This window comes from Anarhichas minor, unplaced genomic scaffold (genome assembly GCF_050575085.1).
Source record: "Anarhichas minor isolate MPS153535 unplaced genomic scaffold, ASM5057508v1 ptg000062l, whole genome shotgun sequence".
Taxonomy (NCBI): domain Eukaryota; kingdom Metazoa; phylum Chordata; class Actinopteri; order Perciformes; family Anarhichadidae; genus Anarhichas; species Anarhichas minor.
The window spans coordinates 5,727,321-5,747,108 of record NW_027466508.1 but is presented as its reverse complement, the minus strand read 5'-3'; the positions used below and the strand labels follow the sequence as shown (position 1 = coordinate 5,747,108).

At 41.8% G+C, this 19,788-nt stretch overlaps 1 protein-coding gene across 4 annotated transcripts in view; it reads left to right on the top strand.

Moving 5' to 3' along the window:
* Positions 1-19,788, top strand: part of ntrk3b (neurotrophic tyrosine kinase, receptor, type 3b) — a 157,887-nt gene that overhangs the window by 61,584 nt on the left and 76,515 nt on the right. For all 4 annotated transcript variants that reach the window (XM_076077990.1, XM_076077991.1, XM_076077989.1 and 1 more), the window contains exons 5-7: positions 10,801-10,955; positions 11,530-11,672; positions 12,871-13,012. In XM_076077990.1, the coding sequence (XP_075934105.1) occupies positions 10,801-10,955; positions 11,530-11,672; positions 12,871-13,012 (440 nt within the window). The remainder of the gene's footprint in view (positions 1-10,800; positions 10,956-11,529; positions 11,673-12,870; positions 13,013-19,788) is intronic.

The window sequence follows — 19,788 nt, the reverse complement described above, 5'->3', positions numbered from 1 at the left end:
CCTTCAAAGCTGAGGTGTAGCAGGATGCGATGCAGGACTATTTCTAGCAGGCCTCCTTATTGTGCTATTTTCAGGGGGTAGAAGCGGGGCAGGTCCTCTGAGAGAGTGGCACAATGCTGATCTGGGGTAGTCCTGCCGCCGTACGATTCAGGCAGGACAGAGTGGAGGGAAAGCCCTGCTTAAATTGACGGTTTAGTTATGTATTTTTCAGCGTTTAGCTTTCTCGATTCTGAGGAAAACTTAGAACACGCAGGACCCAACGATATTACAGGGCGCTCGTTTTTATCCGTCCTGTGTAGGAAGCGACTCGCGGCGGACCCCATGCCGGCGCGGCACAAGTGTCATCTCACTGTGGGCCCTCATCGGAGGCAGATGGGTCTCTGAATCCCTCATTGTGCCTGTTATTGGGTTGTGAATTTCATTCTTCACTGGACTGTACAAGTTCTGTACTTTTGTTGTCTCACCAGCTGTCCAATTCTAGCTTTTTGTAGAAGCTAGTTTTGGCCTCTAAACCCTCTAATCTGTCTGAGTGCCTAAGCTTTGAGTCCCATGCTTCCATATGTATGTTATGTAATACATTTATTGATAGTAACATTATTTAGATCTTTAACTTCACAATATCAGGCATCAGTATTACTGCGTAAAAATACCTAAAGACCCTGAAAATGTATTTTCTCAATCAAGTCACAGAAACCTACATCAACACATTGTCTGTTTTGGTTATTACACAAAATATAATTCAGTATGTCGGTTTTCCTCTGCACTCAACTCACTGGTTTGAAGTGGGCAATAGGTGATGTCACATACCTTTTTGCACCAATTAAGATTTCGAAACATTTGAATGAGTGAATCCGTTCGTGAATTGTTTGTTTAATGCCGATCAATCTAATCCCCACAGAGTCCTGACCCTCCGAACCCCAAAACCCGCCGGTGGGATGGAAAAGCATGTCTTTGTTAAACAATCGCCAAAAAATACACCGTTTATCAAAGCAAGAAGCTGTAAAAACTAAAATTATGATTGGATTATCAACTTTCAGACGGTCCTTAAACACATAATGCGTGATTTTCCATCAGAAAAAGCAACCAAATCGAATCTTAACATTATGATATTTCAACACATTTTATTCTACATTACGCATTTCAAATTCCGCCCCCAAATAAACCGTTTAAACTAACCAGATCCTGTAAAAAACATGATTGACTCGCCTGACAAAAACTCTTTGACTGCACTGCAGGCTGTTTACACAGAGGCAAAGCAGAGAGGGCTGAAGAGGTTGTAAGTAGAGATTGTAAAAATGTTCAATATATATGTATATCATGTAACACTTTTTGGCACTTTGAAATAGGTTGGATATATAGATTCCATTGTTTTCCAATTTTTGTAAAATACATTTTTAAAGTAATTTAACGAGCATTTTGTTCTGTAATAGGATTTATGTCAATTTAACGGTGTTATATTGCACAAAAGACATTTTTGAGTTCTCTCTACTTCTAGCTATGATTGTACTGTTTCCTTAGAGGTGCAGGACTCAAATATTGCAGTGTCAAACAAGACCACAGTGAATGGAGCAAAAACACCCCAAAACTGCTTTGGGTTAAGCTGAATTATATATATATATATAGATAGATATATATATAACTCTTAATAAATAAATAATAAATTAAATTTATTATGTTTGGTTTTTCATTATTATTTTGTGCGGCTTTCACACGAGAATATACAAGAAGAAAGATCAGGACCATTTTGCCTACTGAGTCACTGAAGAGAACAGTATTAGTGTTCAGTTAAATGGCCTCAGATTCCTGGACAGACTACACCACATGCAACAGACTAGAATAACTAGCGCTGATCCTACCTTAACCAGATCACCATCCCAGCTCACAGAGCACGGCCTGCTCTGATGTGCAATCCCATTTCTTCCTCAAGCAACCATTTTAGATGCGAACAAACGGTGCCTTTGTTGTTCTACATGGAAAGCAGGGCCGGGGTGACGCCCGTGTTTTTTTCCCCCAGGGAATGCTGATGAGGAGTGAGGGTTCGTGTCTGTTCAATTTGCTGCGTTTAGTTAAGAGGTGTCAGTTGGAGTGACGTGGCGGCACAGACGCGGGCCGGGGCGTTGCGAAAGAACGAAGCCATGTGGAATCAGGCTTCCATAACAGGAAATGAGTCACTCGATCATGGGCAGAGTCTGCGACATGGGCCTGACATCGTTACTCTCTCCACTGTCTTGGTGTGCTCACCCAAACCATATTAGCTCGGCAAGTGCCAATCATTCAATCGGGCCAAATGAAGCGCGCTCACCGGGCGCCCGTAGCCTTTAATTATTAGAATGATACACAATGCAGTATCAATGATAAGTGCCCACCCGTGCTGCTGAACCACACGGATATTATGTAAATAGAGGGAGATCAAACCGGCTGAAGTAATTTCCGTTTTATGTGACGAAAAGGGGAGCGTGGCCCTTTGCCACGACGCTGTCGCTACACCGTGTTATCTCAGTCACTCTAGGCGCTGTTATTGTAATTGTATTTCATGTTATTTTATCAATGAAAGAGTAACAATTTCAAAGCCGCTACACGGTGACAGTGACCTGCAACGAATAGGAAATGTGGAAATAGTTTATTTTTAAGCCTGGAATTACACCGTAAGCCCTTCAAAAGCATTACAGTAACAATGTTTTTAAGGATTATTTCATTGTATGTTTCATTAAGGTCCACTGTTACTTTACACTGCTGCTCTACAATTCTTCCGCAACAATTTGCTTTTGTGAAAAATTTAAATAAAAGGGGGAAATGGAATGCACACTGTGGCACGTAGAAATAGATAGAACAGTAAGCATAAATTACAATTAAAACGCAGAGCAACAGAGACAACACAAGTCCATGATCGTAATCTATCAATAACAAAAAGACGTGTTAAACAAACTGATCTGCTGTCTGTTCCTATTAAGAAAAGAGTTAATTTGTACATATCAAAAAGGTAATAAAAAATAGTGACGCTCTGCTGAAGTCACCATTAAACAACACGCGGTTTCATCAAAGCGTTGCGATTGGCCACGTTTGGAATCAAACGCTACATTCCCCGCTTTCAACTGCTGCTTCGCGCATAATCGGTTAGGTGTAAAAACATGTTTCACTCGATAAACGGAGTAACCGTTAAAATCATTATTTATTTAGCTGCTCTAACATGACGACAGGACTTCCCCCTTATGTGGAGCTTTCCGTGATTTTGAGGAGCCGATTCTTCGTCGTGATTCTGCAATTAAAAATCACACTTGAGAACCAACGCCTGTCGACCTGCATGATGAGGCAACGTTTAAAGAGGAAAAAGTACTTCCTATCAGTGCATTAAGTCTGTTATTCCCCTTATCCGGCACTTCTTATCAAGCTCAGTGTCGCTGCCAAAACAGTCACTTTGTTTCGCAGGTCGGTTGCACAGATTTTTCACACCCCCTGCAATATCTTAGTATCAATGACAACGACAATGCTATCAGGGAGATCTCGATAATCTCAAGTCTTTTGTGGCTCCTGTGAAAAGGCCCCAACATCACATTGAGGCTGTACAATAGGCGGCATGCCGTGTGCTGCCTCTGGATGAGACATGGATAATCGTCTCTTTCTCTTTGTTTGCGTGCCCTTTCGCCCAAGGGCCGGAGCTGCTGCGGTGTGTGCTGCACGGCACCAGCCAATCGCAAAACCTAAAGGACGGCGGGCGACTGTCGCCGTGCCATCCTGGGTGGGATTATTGGAGGTTGTTTGAAGCGGAGTGAGCAGCAGCATTCGAGGAAGCTCATTCTATCTGGTCCACCCAAAAGAGGAACGCATTCCCCTTCTTTGGCAACTGTATCGATCTGCCTGAAGCAACGTGCGTCTCGTATCCCTTTACTCTGTTGGCGCCGCTTTAATCCAGGCTCTCCGGGTTGCGGGGGAGGGGGCTGACGCAAAGTCAAACACGCCTCTTGGAGCAAAATTACTTTTTCTTTGAATATGGATGAAATATGAATAGATCAAAACCTGTAATCTTCTGACTTGACCGCCAGTGGATTAGAATGAATTAAACATTGCAATTCAGAGGGCTTTGTGACAGGTAAATTACTGAATCTTAACCTTCATCTTTTAGGGTCCAGCTGCACTCAGGGAAAATTCTTGCTGAGATTACACGACATTTACAGTGACTCCTCAAAAAACATCAAACGTTACGAGAGGGAAAGGGAGAATTCAAATGTTAAGTGTAATAGAAGAGTGAGCAGCAGTGGCCTAGACAACGCAGAGGTCCCCATCTCAAAACCCAGACTGCCTGCTACTATTTTTGGGGAAGCAGCCACAAGTCCAAATGCCAATACAAAGCGTTTCCCTATAAAAGCAACTGGTGCGGTGCTCGTTCGGAGCGGGCCGATTGCTTGGCTCCTTGTGGTGCTGCTTGCAGCGTTCTCGAGAACTACTCATCGCTTGTTGACCCAAGTAGATGTAGACTCAGTCCGCAGAGCTCTGAAGCTCCGCCCCCGCCGCTGCACAGAGCTCCATCGCTTGTTTATCCAAAGTCGCGTGTCCAAATTCGACACTGGTCATCCTTGCGTCTCCAGCAATACGAGTGTAAAGAAGAGCGGAATATCACTTTTTGAGATATACGAGGGAAACACATATTTCAGTCTAGCTATACCTCAACGCCATTTTATACAACCAGCAGCCGTGGCCGGTTGTTTTTGGGTTGTCCGTCTTGGCAGAATCTTCCACCTGGACTCATGCTTGAACTGATTAGATTTTGGTGGTCAAAGGCCACCGTGACCTCATAAAATGCGTTTTTGGCCATAACTCAAGAATTAATTTGCCAATCATGACATTTCACACAAATGTGCAACAGGATAAAATGATGAAGTGTTAACATTTTGGACAGACGTGGATGTAAACTGCAACATGACCAGTTTGCAGAGGCACACAACCACGGGGCGGTTATTCTAGTTGTGTCCTGATTTTATTGCAGTGAATTAGTCAAAAAATGTTAGCTCGCCATAATAATCCCTCTCACATGAATTGTGCAGGGCTTTAGACATGCACAACACATAGAAGTACAGTAGATGCTATATATGGAATATATTATGGCAACAGGGATGAATAGTATCACATCTCACATTTCAAATTGTATTTTCATGTATATTTGTACCTTTTGATATGACAACTGAGTAATTCAAGTTACTTTAAATATAATTATGTAAACTCTGTAAATGTAACTAAAGCCGCAAACATTTCTGTGTATTTGCAATAAGCTATTGGCAAAAAGATTATGGGCGAAAACTGGGTTTGAAAATTGAACATCCCCACCAGCACTGCAATTCTATAACCACCAGTGCACCACTTCACACTTCTAGTCAAGCAGGGCTCGATTGAAGTCAGACAATTACCAAACAGGCACCGGTAGAAAAAGAAAAACAGAGTTACACATCGCCATGTCCGTGCCTCTGCCAGCTTCTTATTGGTGAGAAAGTAGATCCTTTAGTTCGCCTGCTTTATGGCATTAAAGCAGTTTGTGTGTAGTTACTTGCTGCCCTATTGGGTGTAACAGGATCATAAAGGATGTCTCATTGAAATACAATCAGCTGGTTTGTATGTTGAATTGGAATTCTAGTATGACGGAATTTGAGTGATTGCAAAAAACAATTTAAGTATTCCTTAAATACAATGACATTTGTTTTAGATTACAAATAGATTGTACACATATCAATACATCATCCATCCTGAATATACAATATGGATACACGCAGGACCTCTAAAAACGTCAATTTTATAAAAAATAGCCACCAAAAGTATACCTGTCCCTGCCCAAATCTTTGACTCTGAAGAGGAAATTGCCCGAGGCTCCCACTCACTTTGTCCATTTTTTCCTACCTGGAGCCTTCCCTGACCTGACTCGGGTGTCCCGTCTCCTCTACTTGATTGCAGTGCAGGTGGTGCTGTCGATAAGCCAAAGTCAGGTCTGGCTCCACAGACAAATAAAGCCGAAACTGTTTAAAAAAAGAAAGAAAAGAAAAGTCAGGCAGTGAGAGAGCCTGCAGGGACGCTGCATGGCCAAGTGGCTTCAAGCTCACAGAAAAGCAGCGATTGGACAATGCGGTGATTTATTCATTTGCAGCATACTGCTTTATCCATGACACGAGCAAGAAGATACAGCGCGAGAGTGATGGAGCGGGTCCAGCGACAACCAGGAGTGTGGTGAAGCAATCATACTCAGAACGGTGCGGTAAAAGCAACTGTTTAGCAAATTTAGCAAGGATCAGGGGAAAAATGGTTATGGCTGTAAAAGCTCCTGCTGACGAGAAGAGTATTAAATGTGACATCGGCGGTGTCGACTCTCCGCTTTATCCATATTCCCTCTGATTGATTTATACTATTCTTTACCGAAACTCTAATCTCCCCGACCCCTGTTGCAAAATGAAAACTGAGTTTAATTTTACATTTCACAAAAAGTTAAAAAATAAAAAACATGGCGACATCTGTTTATTCAGCCTGTTGCCAATGAATAGATGTCCGACTGTCAATTTCCTGCTTCAAGACTCTAGAAGCCAATCTGATGGCATGACAGCTAGATGACAGCTTTTTCCCCCCCCACACTATAATGCTAATGACTGCTGGCCACGATGTGTGATTGACAAGTGATCTATGGGTAGTGTAGTGCACAAACACAACAGCAATGAGTGCTTGAGAGCAAAAATTGATTTATATGATTCAATAAAAAATCCAATTCAATACCATCAAAGAGAAAGATTTGACTGTTTAGTAAGCTCCGCCCTTAGTTACTGTTGCTATACGCCTGTCAATATTTCCTCGAGTGTAGCACATACCTCATAAAGTTTACAATGCTAACGGTGGCAGATTTACCACTTGAAGTTCAGCGATTTATCTTATTTCTATCCAAAGACTGGGGATTTTGTCAGTTGAAATGATGACTGTCAACAAACAAGAAGCCTGTAAAAGGGTTTTATATCTGCACACAGTGGCTGCAGACATGATATGATGCTAAACCACTGAGACGTGGTTTGTTTGTGGAAAAGTGACCACTGGTCAGGCCTGTCGTTAAATGAAAAATCACAAGACTTAACACTACAGACTAACAGATTTTCAGTGGATCTATATTTGGTTGTCTCAGAGACCATCTGTAACTAGAAGATCACCTTGTTTCACGTTTTTAACATCCAATCAGTAGAGCTGACTAGTAGCGATTTAGATTTCACTTGTGGAAATTATATTTTGACATGTCAAAATCTCTTCTTTTTTTTGAACAGTTCAAATGTAAATGTAAGATATCTGAAAAAAATGTTAATATGTTATAACACGTAGAAATTACTTTTCAGCAATTCTACTGATTTACAGATTGAATTGTAGGTATCAGTAATTCCTTTTCAAACGATTCATTGAATTTCCAGAATTGTTACTATTGGAAATGTAATTTCCTCTTTCAGATACCAACAATTGCACTTCTGATAAGTCTGATGCATCACCTGTTAAGGATATGTCGCCCAGAGTTACCATGTTAATTTCCGATACGTCGCACAAATCACCACAATCATTTCCTGTACGTACATTGCTGAAGATACCTGACCAGATATTTGTGGATCGGGGTTACAGTCGTGTGTTGGATTCATTCAATCACGCATTACAGCAGATGTCTTTGCAGACACACCTATCTGAATTCTAATGATTGCACTTCTCTGGTTAGAATTGCAACTAGTCAAACTACATCATGGATATGTCAACTTGGAATTACAACACGTCAAACTTGGCTTATCAATAAGCCTATCTGTAATAGAGTTTGAATAGAGGTCCATGGTAGAGGTTGGTAATAGTTGTCATGAAGTTACAGATATCTACAATGAACGTTTCCACTCGTAGGAAATTATTGTCGATATTAAGAATCAACATTTCGTCTACTTCCTCCGAATTCTAACTCGTCAAAAAGCAATTGTTGATACTTTTGCTATTACCGCTACTGATTAAATGTTAAAAGGGCTCGCTATTGTGTTGCAGCTCCACTGGGTCTGTGTGTGCAGTGAGTCGCCAACCTTTCTCTGTGACTAGCAACAAAACAACATCAGCAGGAGGAGAACTGAACAGGCCTACAGGGCACTGGCCCATGAGGCACAAAGTGTCAGTCTTTACCAACAAAATGTCACACAAAGAGACATTTACCAACCAAAAGGATACTCAAAATGACTACAAAGAAACACTACACGACTACAAAGAGACCAAGACAACAACAAAGAGATGTAAAACAGCTGCAAAGACAAACAAAGAGACACCAAGCAACTACAAAGACACTCACAATGACTACAGAGACTCAAAATGACCACAAAGAGACACAACACTCTAACCCTGTTAAAAACGGATGACATTTCAATTTGTTGTACAAAATGTAAAGTCATTTTAGGGTAGGCCTATAGGCTTTCTTTTTGGGAAAATCAAAACGAGATGAATATAAATTTGCTTCCACTGTAAATTTGCATTGTAATTGACAATCATGACATAAGATTTGAAGACACTGTCCTGATCTAATCCTTCATAGTTAAGTAATGAAATACCCCTTGATTTCTTTGGAATAAAAGCTAACTTATTACTAGTCAGGGATAGATCCACAAATCCATTTTTCTCTTATTAATATGCATTAACATCTGGATGTACTGTATTGTAGTAAAAGTGACTTACAATGTGACGAGCCGAGCACCCAGAGCAACTAACCACGCGTATTTCTGCTGAATTACCACAAAGCCCGGCATCACAGGAAACACAACCCACAGTCACACCCAAGATCAGGAGCTTTGTGGTAAATAAGGCGATTTATGAAACACGCGGGATTTAAAAACCTCAAATAATTCCTGACATCATAACAGCATAAGGAGAGGAAGCGGTGCATTCAAGCTGAGATCAAAGCGCGTCGGCAACAATGCGGTATGTGGCTTAGTATTGCCTGTGATGAGCGGCTCCTCAGCCGGAGCACCTGTGTGTGTATATTTCCCAGAAATACAGCCTCCGGTGGTGATCATTACCTTTCCTCTGAAGTAGCGGGGTGGATCGTTAACCAGCTTCAAGGAAACACCATGCTGTTAGCTGTCTGTATCTGGGGTCACACTCCTGTTTGCTTTTGTTCTTTTCAAAGTCTAACCTGCTCTCCTCCAGACATTTATCAACTTCCAGCTGTCAGTTTGCTGTTTTTTCTTCATTTGTTTGTCTTATAGCTTGTTTAGATGGTGGAGCTGTGAAAAACATGTTACTGTACTGTTACTCGCCGGGCACACGTTTCAAACGAAGGGTAGATGCACTCCCTTGTTAGCTCAATGGGTATGCCGCCTCATAGAGGATGTGAAAAAGCTCAGCTCTGACTACAGTATCGGATCCAGTGAACACCTGGTAACAAGAGAGACCCACCTGCAGAAATCTATTCTCATTACTTTATAAAGCATGCAGGACGCACCGCATGCATTATTCATGCTTTCCGCAATATCTTATTGACCTCTGTCAAGGACATTTGGGCAGGCATTCATCTTGGCAAAATTGGCCAATCGCAGCCTCCAAATTGGACATATGCAAAATGCAGGGGTGGCGTACGATGCGGAACGATGCAACTCTGACACCGTAATGATATGTATGCGCCAATGAGCCCGATGATACCTGCCTGCCGCTAATATGGCCCGAGTCTGATAGCCTCAACACTGCCTTGACCTCTGACTTTCTTGCATTTGAACGCTGCAGTGCTGGCCTTCGGTTTTTTTTTTGTTCATCTGGTCTGTTCATCTGAGTAAAACCACCTATATTGGATCCGCATCTGTGGTGACCGTCACGCACGCCAGCGTGTTTTGCATGAACCGTCACTTGATACGTTTTAGTGTTGGCGGTGATAACTGCATTGATGTTATTGGTATCGTGAAGAATGTTTCTAATTAGCTCGAGAGCGCTGAAATGTGGCTTTTCATGCAGCTGAAGATTGTTAGTGCTTCCGTTCTTGCTGTTGCAAATGGAGACGGTTAAGTGTGCACGCAACCTGCTGGAAGCAGCAGACCGAAGTACATGTTGCCTCCTAAACACTTTGTGCTGATGCAAGACTAATCATAGACCATAGACTGATCCATGTCTCAAATATCCAGCTGTATGCTCACTTCTTCCCAAACACATGCATCTCTGCGTCCGGCGTGCAAGTGTGACAATGAGCATATAACTGGATAAATGAGAGAAAAGCTATTTATTTTCAAGGTAACACAGGCTGAATAATTAATGTACAAATTGTATATATATATTCCTTTAATTAAGTTCTCTCTTGTCTAGTTTCTCCTGTCACGTCTCCCTTCACTAAATAAGTAGTGAAATCTATGTTTAAGACAAAAACTCTAGTTTTTACCAGACTTGTTGCTCAGTATGACATAAAGCTTGACTGGTGAGCCTCTCATTATCTTGATAGCAGTGAGAGACCATCTCCAAAACGGCCAAGAGAGCTTTTAACATTGTTGTCCCCAGCTGTCTATTTTTTTTTCAGAGACACTTGAAGCCATCTCTCATTTCATCTGGCCTTTCTACTACTGCATGCACAACCCCTTTCTTTATTTGGCCCATGTTTTGTCAATAGCTTTCTCAATTTTGTCAATATTCACGTCAGACCAACTATACATTCACATTACACTTCCATTTGTTTTTTTTATGATAAATCATGCAAAATGGCCCCAGACATGCCCGTGGCATTAACAGATACAGAGAGTAGCTTTGCGTCACATCCTTATTGATTAGGCTGATGTTGTTGTTGCTTCATAATCGTGTTTCCAGGGGCCTGGACGGAGTGGTGTTCGACTGCGGCTGCGACATCCGCTGGATCCAGCTGTGGCAGCAGCGAGGAGAGGCCGGGCTCCACACGCAGCAGCTGTACTGCAGGAACGGAGCCTCCAAGATAAGACTGCACAACATGTACATCCACAATTGTGGTGAGTGGAGGAGGGGCAGAGAGGAGGGAGGAAAGGTGTGTTCTCCATTTTATTTATTTTTTTAAAGAGGGAGGGAAGGAGTACAGAGGAGAGGGGAGGGTGAAAAGGAGGATGGCTGACGGAGGGAGACCGTAAAAGCAGGAGAAGGAGGGAAGGGGTTAAAGGTGAAACGGAGGGAAGAGAAGAGGAGCAGGGAGACGAGTGGAGGCGGGGAGGGGAGGAGGTGTGACAGAGTTCAGAGGGTGAATCTGATGTGAGGAGCTGTGCGTTGATTCTGACAGAGGTTTTAGACTCTGCAGTATTATCTCCTGGTGGTGACTCATCCCTGTGACATCTACTGTGTGTGTGTGTATGTGTGTTTCTCCCAGTGCCTCCTTTGTGCTCATTTTGTAACATTAATCAAAAGTGATTAATTCATTTTGTGTGCAAATATGTAGATACAGGCAGTGACAGGTGTGTATTAACATGAACATACACCGTGTGTGTGTGTGTGTGTGTGTGTGTGTGTGTGTGTGTGTGTGTGTGTGTGTGTGTGTGTGTGTGTGTGTGTGTGTGTGTGTGTGTGTGTTTCCAGACTTACCAGAGATCAGTGTGAGCCACAGCAGTGTGTTGGTGATGGAGGGCGACAATGTGACGGTGAGCTGCAATGGATCTGGATCACCGCTGCCTGAGGTGGACTGGACGGTCGGCAGCCTGCACTCCATCAACACGCACCTGGTCAGCCAACACACACACACACACACACACACACACACACACACAGCTGTGAATGAGATGCAGTAGGCACGTTGGGAACCCTTCCATCATAGACTCTCGTTTCTTCATAGTTATTGACGGTGTAGTGTTGCACTCTACAATGTTTCCACAATCCCATTATTCATGCATTCAGTTATAGTAAGTGAATCCGGTTACACTGTGAGTGATGATGTTTACACTGTTGCTGAGGTTCTCGCAAATACAAGAGCAACACAAATATTGTTGGAGCATTGATCATAATACCACTAATGGCCCACCTGGTTGCTTGGAGATAATATTCATACCTCCGAGACATTGCTGTCCCCTGGTCTTTAAACTACATGTCCTTTTGCTTATATCATCCAAAATTCGGATTGCTTCTATTTTTTAAGTAAACCTCTTAATATTGTATCTAAAAATGTGTAAATTTATAGGATTGCACCCAAAGAACTCACAATCTTTGCAGGCTTGGGCTTTAGGACTTGTTGCTATGAAAACAGCTCCGGATATATGTTCAACCCGCTTTGGAGAAAACAATCCAGGCTTATGTCATGTCACTGTCACCGTTCAAGTAGAGCTAACTCACTTATTCCCATATGAAGAACAAGGGCCTCGGCGTAACGCGCAGCATAGCTCACCATGTTGATCTACCACTGTGCAAAATTATTTTGTGAGACTTCGAGTCCTGGGCTGAACCCGCAGTGAGGCCGCAAACCCGGGGCCCCCGGGGACGTCACGGATACAACAACGGAGATAAACAGCAAGGAGGCGAGAACAGCGGTGTCTGAAAATGCTGCGTGGCAGATGAAAGTCACCTCAGCCTCAGGCTTGATGTTTTAGAGTAGAAGGATACTGTAGCTGAGCGAGGTGTTGGGGAACCTGGCCAACTGAAGGGAAACACAAGCATTGTCTTTAGCTATCTAAAAGGTGAAAAGCTGTGAATTTGTTAGTCACATTAGTGCCATATTTTACAATATGTCACACTTTACATTCTAATCCTACATTAATTAAATCAGACTAGATCACCGCAGTGATTCATGCCCACTGGTACTGCAATGTTATTGAATCAATCAATAATTAACTTTAATTTTAGTGTTTACATCTAAACCCCCTGTTACCGTTTATCCTTCACATACCTGTCTCTCATTTCTGTCTGTGTCTCTCTTTCTCTTTCCCCTAGTCCAATGTGTACTGGCCCAACATCCACTCCATCAACCTGACGCTATTCAACATCAGCCGAGATGACAACAACTTCCAGCTGACCTGCATCGCTGAGAACGTGGTGGGGATGAGCAACTCCTCTATCCAGCTCAACGTACAATGTAAGTTGAATTTCTTCTATGATTTAAGCTAGGGAAACTCTGGCCATGCACTGCATAGGGGAGGGGGGGAATGTGGTGTGTGTGTGTGTGTGTGTGGGGGGGGGGGGGGTTGCAGGAGTGACGTGAAGGATACATTTAAGCCCATGGTGGAGAGCCAGTGACACACACTTTTCAAATGTACACTTTGGGTTCTCCTTATAGATTACCTGCTGCTGCTTTTTTTTACCCCATTGCTTGAATTTGTATATTATTAAAAGAAAGCCTTAAGGCCTTGTAAAACTCTGACTCGGAGTTGACACTAATGCTGCCCATGTGTTAAGTGAAGGTAGGTATTTGACATAAAATACATGCTTATATTCTTACTAATGCATTTAATTAATCTTCTAATTTAAATAAATCAGTATCTTGGCCCAAGGTGTAAACCTACTCATCATGCTCAACTACAAAGTAGAGACTGGAAGCTACTTTGCAACTGGAAGGTCTTTTTATACCTACATGTTAGCTTGGGTTTAACGCTTTGAGTTATGAAACCCCTTGGCTTAACTAATGATAGTTTTATTTCAACTCTGGGTTAATAATCGATTCCGGGGTTTTAGTGTCACATTGAATGTTAATGCGGTCATTAGCATATTTTGTAAGTTAAAATGGCTTCACAAACGTTCACTGTTGCGTTTCTCTCCAAGGTTTATTAACCCACACTTAAAAGAGATGTTTATGTTCTTTTGACTAAGAGTTTACAGCCATGCTAGCAGCTCTGTGTGGTTATTTTGTACTGTGCATGGTACATCGTAGCTTTGAGCTAAATGCTAAAACCAGCATGCTAACATGTTCACAATGATAATGCTCATGCAGAAGTTGAGCAAGTAAAATGTCTGTCTGTCCATACAATTATCTAAGTTTAGCGTGTTAGCAAGCTAACATTTGCTTATTTGCACTAAGCTGAGGCTGTTAGGAATGTCGTTAGCCAGGTAAGCCAAGTAAACCAAAGTATTGGAAAATGTGAATTTTTAACTATCAATGTCGAATGGCTTTTCAGTTTGAGGGGAACATGAATGTTCGTACCAAATTCCATAGCAATCCATCTAATAGTTGGCAAGACACTTCACTAAATGCCAAATATGTCATCATTACGGTAGCGCTGGAGGAAAAGTGGAGGATATTGCCTCCCCTAGTGAGGCTAAAAATTCTAGGTTGTCATGGTGTTTGCCTCTTGATTAAATGCTGGGTCAGCAATGTTTCCTTTGAGAATAACTTTAAATTTACATAGCGTGATTTCACATATAATTTAGTTCTTATTAAATTAAACAAACTCAGTCCTCTTAAAGTGGACCAAAAAACGGAACCAACAGAAAAGGGACTCACCTAAATGAACAAACAGTATGGACGCAAATAGAAACAGGAAGTATAAAAAGAGGTTTCAGTTCTGTTTCTGGTCCACTTCCGCTCTGATGGTGCCTAAGTCCTCTTTCTGTTCACACTTCAGTTCCTGCCTTTATCACTCTGATAGTCAATGCTTTCCCCTTCAATGACATTTTTAGGGTTGGCACAGGCGCTTCCACACTGCAATAACAGAAATACCATAATTTCTGTCACCCTATTATTTGTCATGTCCCCATTAGTAGTCGTGTTTCTTGGGTATTAGATCTTATTTGCTCATTCTTCATGGATGCTCTGAATAAGACTCTAATGCTTAAAATGTGAAATAACGCTGCTCTGTGGTTGAAGGTTGCTAATCAGTTAACACTGCTGGTGTTGTGATTGTTTGCAATGAGATCTCAGCCGACCACTGAGCTAGTGGCTTATCCACATTAAAGGCCATTAACTTGTCTGTGGACTGCCATGGTTTGGCAGCCAGGCTGGTACGGTTTCAATAATCCAGGGCACCAAAAGACAGCACAATTTGAAAATACTGGTATTAACTTCCAGTGATGAAGTGACATTGGATTCAATTATTTTTATAAGGAATACATCAATTTCCAACAGCTACTGTAAATATTTGGTCATAGCTGAGACAAGCTGGCCTGGCTGAGTTTAAAGACAATAGATCTGCTAATTGGGATTTTGACTGACCATAAAGGGAAGAGCTAACACCAGTTTTAATTTCTATTTTGACTCCCTCTCACCGGTCTCATCATCCAAGTTTAACAGAATGGTTTTGTAGCCTAAACTCAACAGCAAGTAGGACCAAAACTATTGATCGACAGCGTCAAAGTCCTGTTCTTTGTACGCCAACCATAAACCAACCACCCCTAAGTGTTTCCTCCTAAATGTATTTTGTATATAAAGACATTTTGTAGGAGACGTGGCAGTCTGTCTGTCCAAATCATCAAATTAGTTTAGCGCGTTAGCACACTCACATTTGCTTAACAAGAAAACCAAAGTATTGGACAAATGTACATTTTTACTTAATGATGGCAAAATGTATGAATATGAATGTCTGTACCAAATTCCATAGCTATCCATCCAATAGTTGGCAAAACACTTCACTAAATGCCAAATATGTAAACTACAGGGTGGCGCTAGAGGACAAGTCAGATATTTTGTTCTTGAGCTGTTTTGCTCATGGTCAATGAATGGAAGGCAGGGGACATACTCTCATTATATTGCCGCAGTCTTGTTGATCTACCTTCATTTATATTGAACCAATAGCAACTTGTTACATTAAGCTAGCTCAGGATTGTGATGTAGATTGTGTCTGGACTTGGTTATATGTCTATATTACTAGTTGATCTTTTTTGGTTTTCTTTAATAGTTTCAAAGTTCTGTAGAAGGTAGATCTTGGCATGAATGGTCGCCACTGAGTTTTAGTTCAACTGGACAAAATCTGGCACACAGCAGAGAAGATAACTGTAGGTCAAGAATGAAAAAGAGATCTAGAATGGACGTGGTGCAGTGAGATGTCTTTAGTGGCAGCTTTGATGGACTTATGTTGGAGACGGAAATATATCCTGTATTAATGACACTGACAGTCTAAGAGAATAATTTACAACAGGAAAGAACAAATCTCCTTTGTCAGGCAGAACGGCCAAATTATGCAGGTACATTTAGAATGCAATGAGGTGTTGCACAGTTACAAACCGAGTGAAATTGATGTAGCCAATTAGCAAGAACATACCCTCCAGGCCACATAAACGCTCAGCCTTGATCCGAGTGGAAAAAGGAAAAGAAAAATCCCCCCAGCAATGATAAAGCAACAATTTGGTAACCATCAGGATGTTCCTCGTATATCCAGACCATGAATTACACTATATATATGTCAGCTCTTAGATAACTTTACCCTGTGGATTGGCCCTGGGCAGATTTGGGACAGATTGTATTCAAAGCCAGTATTTATTAAAGATGTCTGACATTTTTCTTTTTTGTAGCGAGCATGCTGTCGTAAAGCGCAGTCTATTGTGGCAGTTTGCAATGCATCACGCTACAGGACAGGGGAGATTTGTCACCAATTCAAACCCTCCCCTACCGAAGCAGAGCTGCTAAGGACCGCGCTGGAATGACAGATTGACTTTGCAACATCTAGTCCTCGGGGCTCCCTCCACACGGACACTCTATGGATGTACATCTCCAGGCATTCTTCTTTTTTTTCTTTTCTGTTGACACTCTCTGCTGGTGCTGCAAATTAACTTATTAATTTTTCAACACATGCTCCGATGGTAATTACATTTCCTCCCCTGCGCAGCCTATTGTCTCTGGAAATGTCATAAAATAGCTTAAACTGCCGCTCTGATTAGGGAGTAATCTGATTGACAGCAAAATTACCAGCCGTCAAAGTGACATTCTCTGCATTCAAAGATGAGTTCTCTTTTTTTTTATTTTTTTTATTTTTTTTTTTATAACCGTAATTAACCACAATGCAAATTTTGCCAGCCATTGTTCTGCTGCTGCCTGGAACAATAGCAGCTCTACAGCATTGTGTACTCACACAACTTACCATGTTTTCCTTTGGTCCTACTGTACAAGCATAGCTCTCTATTAAAAATAAGGAACTAACTAACACATGGGTTTGTAGTACTTTTCCTTGAGTAGCTCTACAGGTAGAGCAAAGCATTGACTCTTATAATGAGTAACTAGTGAGGACATTTTGATTGAATCCCTTGAGACACTATTATCATCATGCTGCTTCTCACAGGTTAACATTTTCATCACAATGTGGTTCAACTCAGAGAGATTGAAACTCCTCTGTCACTGCCGGCCATGATATTCTATCCGGCTGGAGCGTGGTATTTGAAATATGCCACCAGTGTTGCAGCTAGATAGCATTGCACAACTAGCCTTCACATTCACTGTTCTCATGGATCAGAGGCATGTAGTTATCAACGCCTGTCATCTATATTAGCTCCACCAGGACACCATGTTGTTACGGATCACTGTGGAGCGCCGTAATGGCTTTTATTGTATTGACTGAGACTGGGGTCACAGCCACACTGAGGGGAAAATAGATCGGTCCCTAACTGTCCATCAACAGGAGAATTTCCTTTTTTCCTCCTCTCCCTTACTCTCCTTCTCTCTGTTTTTATGCTGCACAGCTAAGCCGCCCTCACTTCATGTCCATCTCCCTCCCTCCTCACTCTTTCTCTTCTCTCATCTATATCTTTTCTCTTTCCTTCGCATGTGCTCCAAATAACAGCTTTGCGCCCTCTCTCTCTCACACACACACACACACACACACACACACACACACACACACACACTCTTGCCTTAGCCTTTAGTGCAATTGAATGACTTTATTGTCACTATTGTCTAGCAGGAACAATATCGCCAAAGCAGTTTCTGAAATGACAGCTTTCAATCGCCAATAATTGCGTTATTCATCTTTTTACTGGGTGATTATTTGGTTTGAAAACATGAGCTATCCATTGGGACACGCCAGTTAATTAATAACCAGGGCTGCAATTGAAAGTTACTTTTATTATCAATTTATTTGACAATCATTTATAAATGAGTCAATCACTGTCTATCACTGTATTATTGATGAAGCCCATGTGTAGTATTTACAATTAGGGAGGTTGTTATGCTGGAAAAGAAGTAGGTTGTGCGACATGTTGTCCGACCACATCAGAAAAACCTCCCAGGCTGGATTCCTAACTGGTCAAAATGGGCCAAGAGGGCAACTCATGGAACCACAGGAGCCGAAAAAGCTCCAAGTTGAATGGGTGTCAAGTGGTTGTACTTAATTCAAGTAATTGCAAATATGGCTACAACATTGCACTGCAAAGGTGCAATGAAATATTTCTACATTTATTACATGGATTGCCATGAAACTCTGTACAGACATTTACCATATGGTCACCATAGGATAAGTCCTAATGACTTTGCGGATTACCTAAACCTTTCCCTTGGTGCCATCGGCAGGTTAAAGTTTTCACTTATCCAGTGAAATATCTCGACAGCTACCTGATGGGTTGGCACCAAATTTTGGGCAGACCTTCATGTTACCCAAAGGATGAATCATACTTACTTTGCTGATCTCCTATAGCGCCACCAATAGGTTGACATTTGTGGTTTTGAGTAAAATGTCTCAACATATTGAATGGATTGCCAAGAAATTAGCTTCAGACATTCTTGGTCGTCTCGGGATGAATTGCAACAACCTCAAGTTATTATATGGTGCCATTATGATGTCAAACTTTTAACCTATAAAAACTAATATGTTAAATACTTTAGTTTTTGCAGGTAATTGGACCAAATAACCTACATTTTCACCAGCCTCAGCTGTACTCCGTGTTTAATACCATAGAGCAAATGTTAGCACGCTAACGCGCTAAACTTCGATTGTGAACATAGTAAATTGTTCTTGCAGTAAATTGTTCTTGCAGTAATGGGCACTTGGAGGCTTGTGCAAAGGTCATAGGTAAGGGGGGAGTCTGGGGGCCCAAAAACAAACTTTTACCCTGGGGCCTCCAAACAGGTAAATTTGGCCATGCAAGTTCCCCATTTGGTGCCTGTAATCATCAACTATTTGGTATTTTGAATTAATAAATGACTAACCCCAGCCTTATTTCTTGATTCAAATTGTAATCTGAAATCTTGAATTAGCACACTGCATGAAACTGCAGGTGGGGATTCATCGGGGCTGCTGCAGGGTCATCTGAATGACGGCATGAACACACATCAAAGAAGATCTAGCGAATGTAAATGGGATTGCTCACACACGCCTATAGAAACTGCAGGCATTGAAGCCAAGCAAGAGACAAAGCAATGGCGTGTTATGAGTGTGTGTGAGAGGGGGAGTTGATGGGTAAGTTTGGTGGGAGGGGTGGGGATGGTGTCTGGTATGTAGAACAGACACTGAGATAGTGCCAGGTAATACTGACTGCCAAATATTTCCATTTGATGATGTAGCTGCGAGACTGACTCGTCGCAAAGACAAATCAGCGTATGAATTGTTTATGAAATGTATCTGATGGTATTAAAGTGATAAATTGCCTCTCAGCTTGGCTGCATTGTGGACTCAGAGGTGTGTTGCTGCATGTCAGGGAAGAGAGGCTTTGTGCTCCTTTATGCTGCGGAGATTCCTCTGCCTGCTTCAGGCGAGAGGAGCCCCTCGATCTGTTCATTTTTCTCCACCACTACGTGTACTGCTGCAGTATGTAACACACACACAAATCAAAACAGCTTTGTGTTAAGTCTATTTGAGGTTCTTCAAAGAATTAGGACAGGTTTTCATCAGCCCAAGGGTTGTGGAACTCTGTCAACTTACGTTATAACACAAGAATCAGACTCAAACCCTCAAGAATCCCGTCTTTAAGGTTTCAAGACGGGCAATACAACGTTCG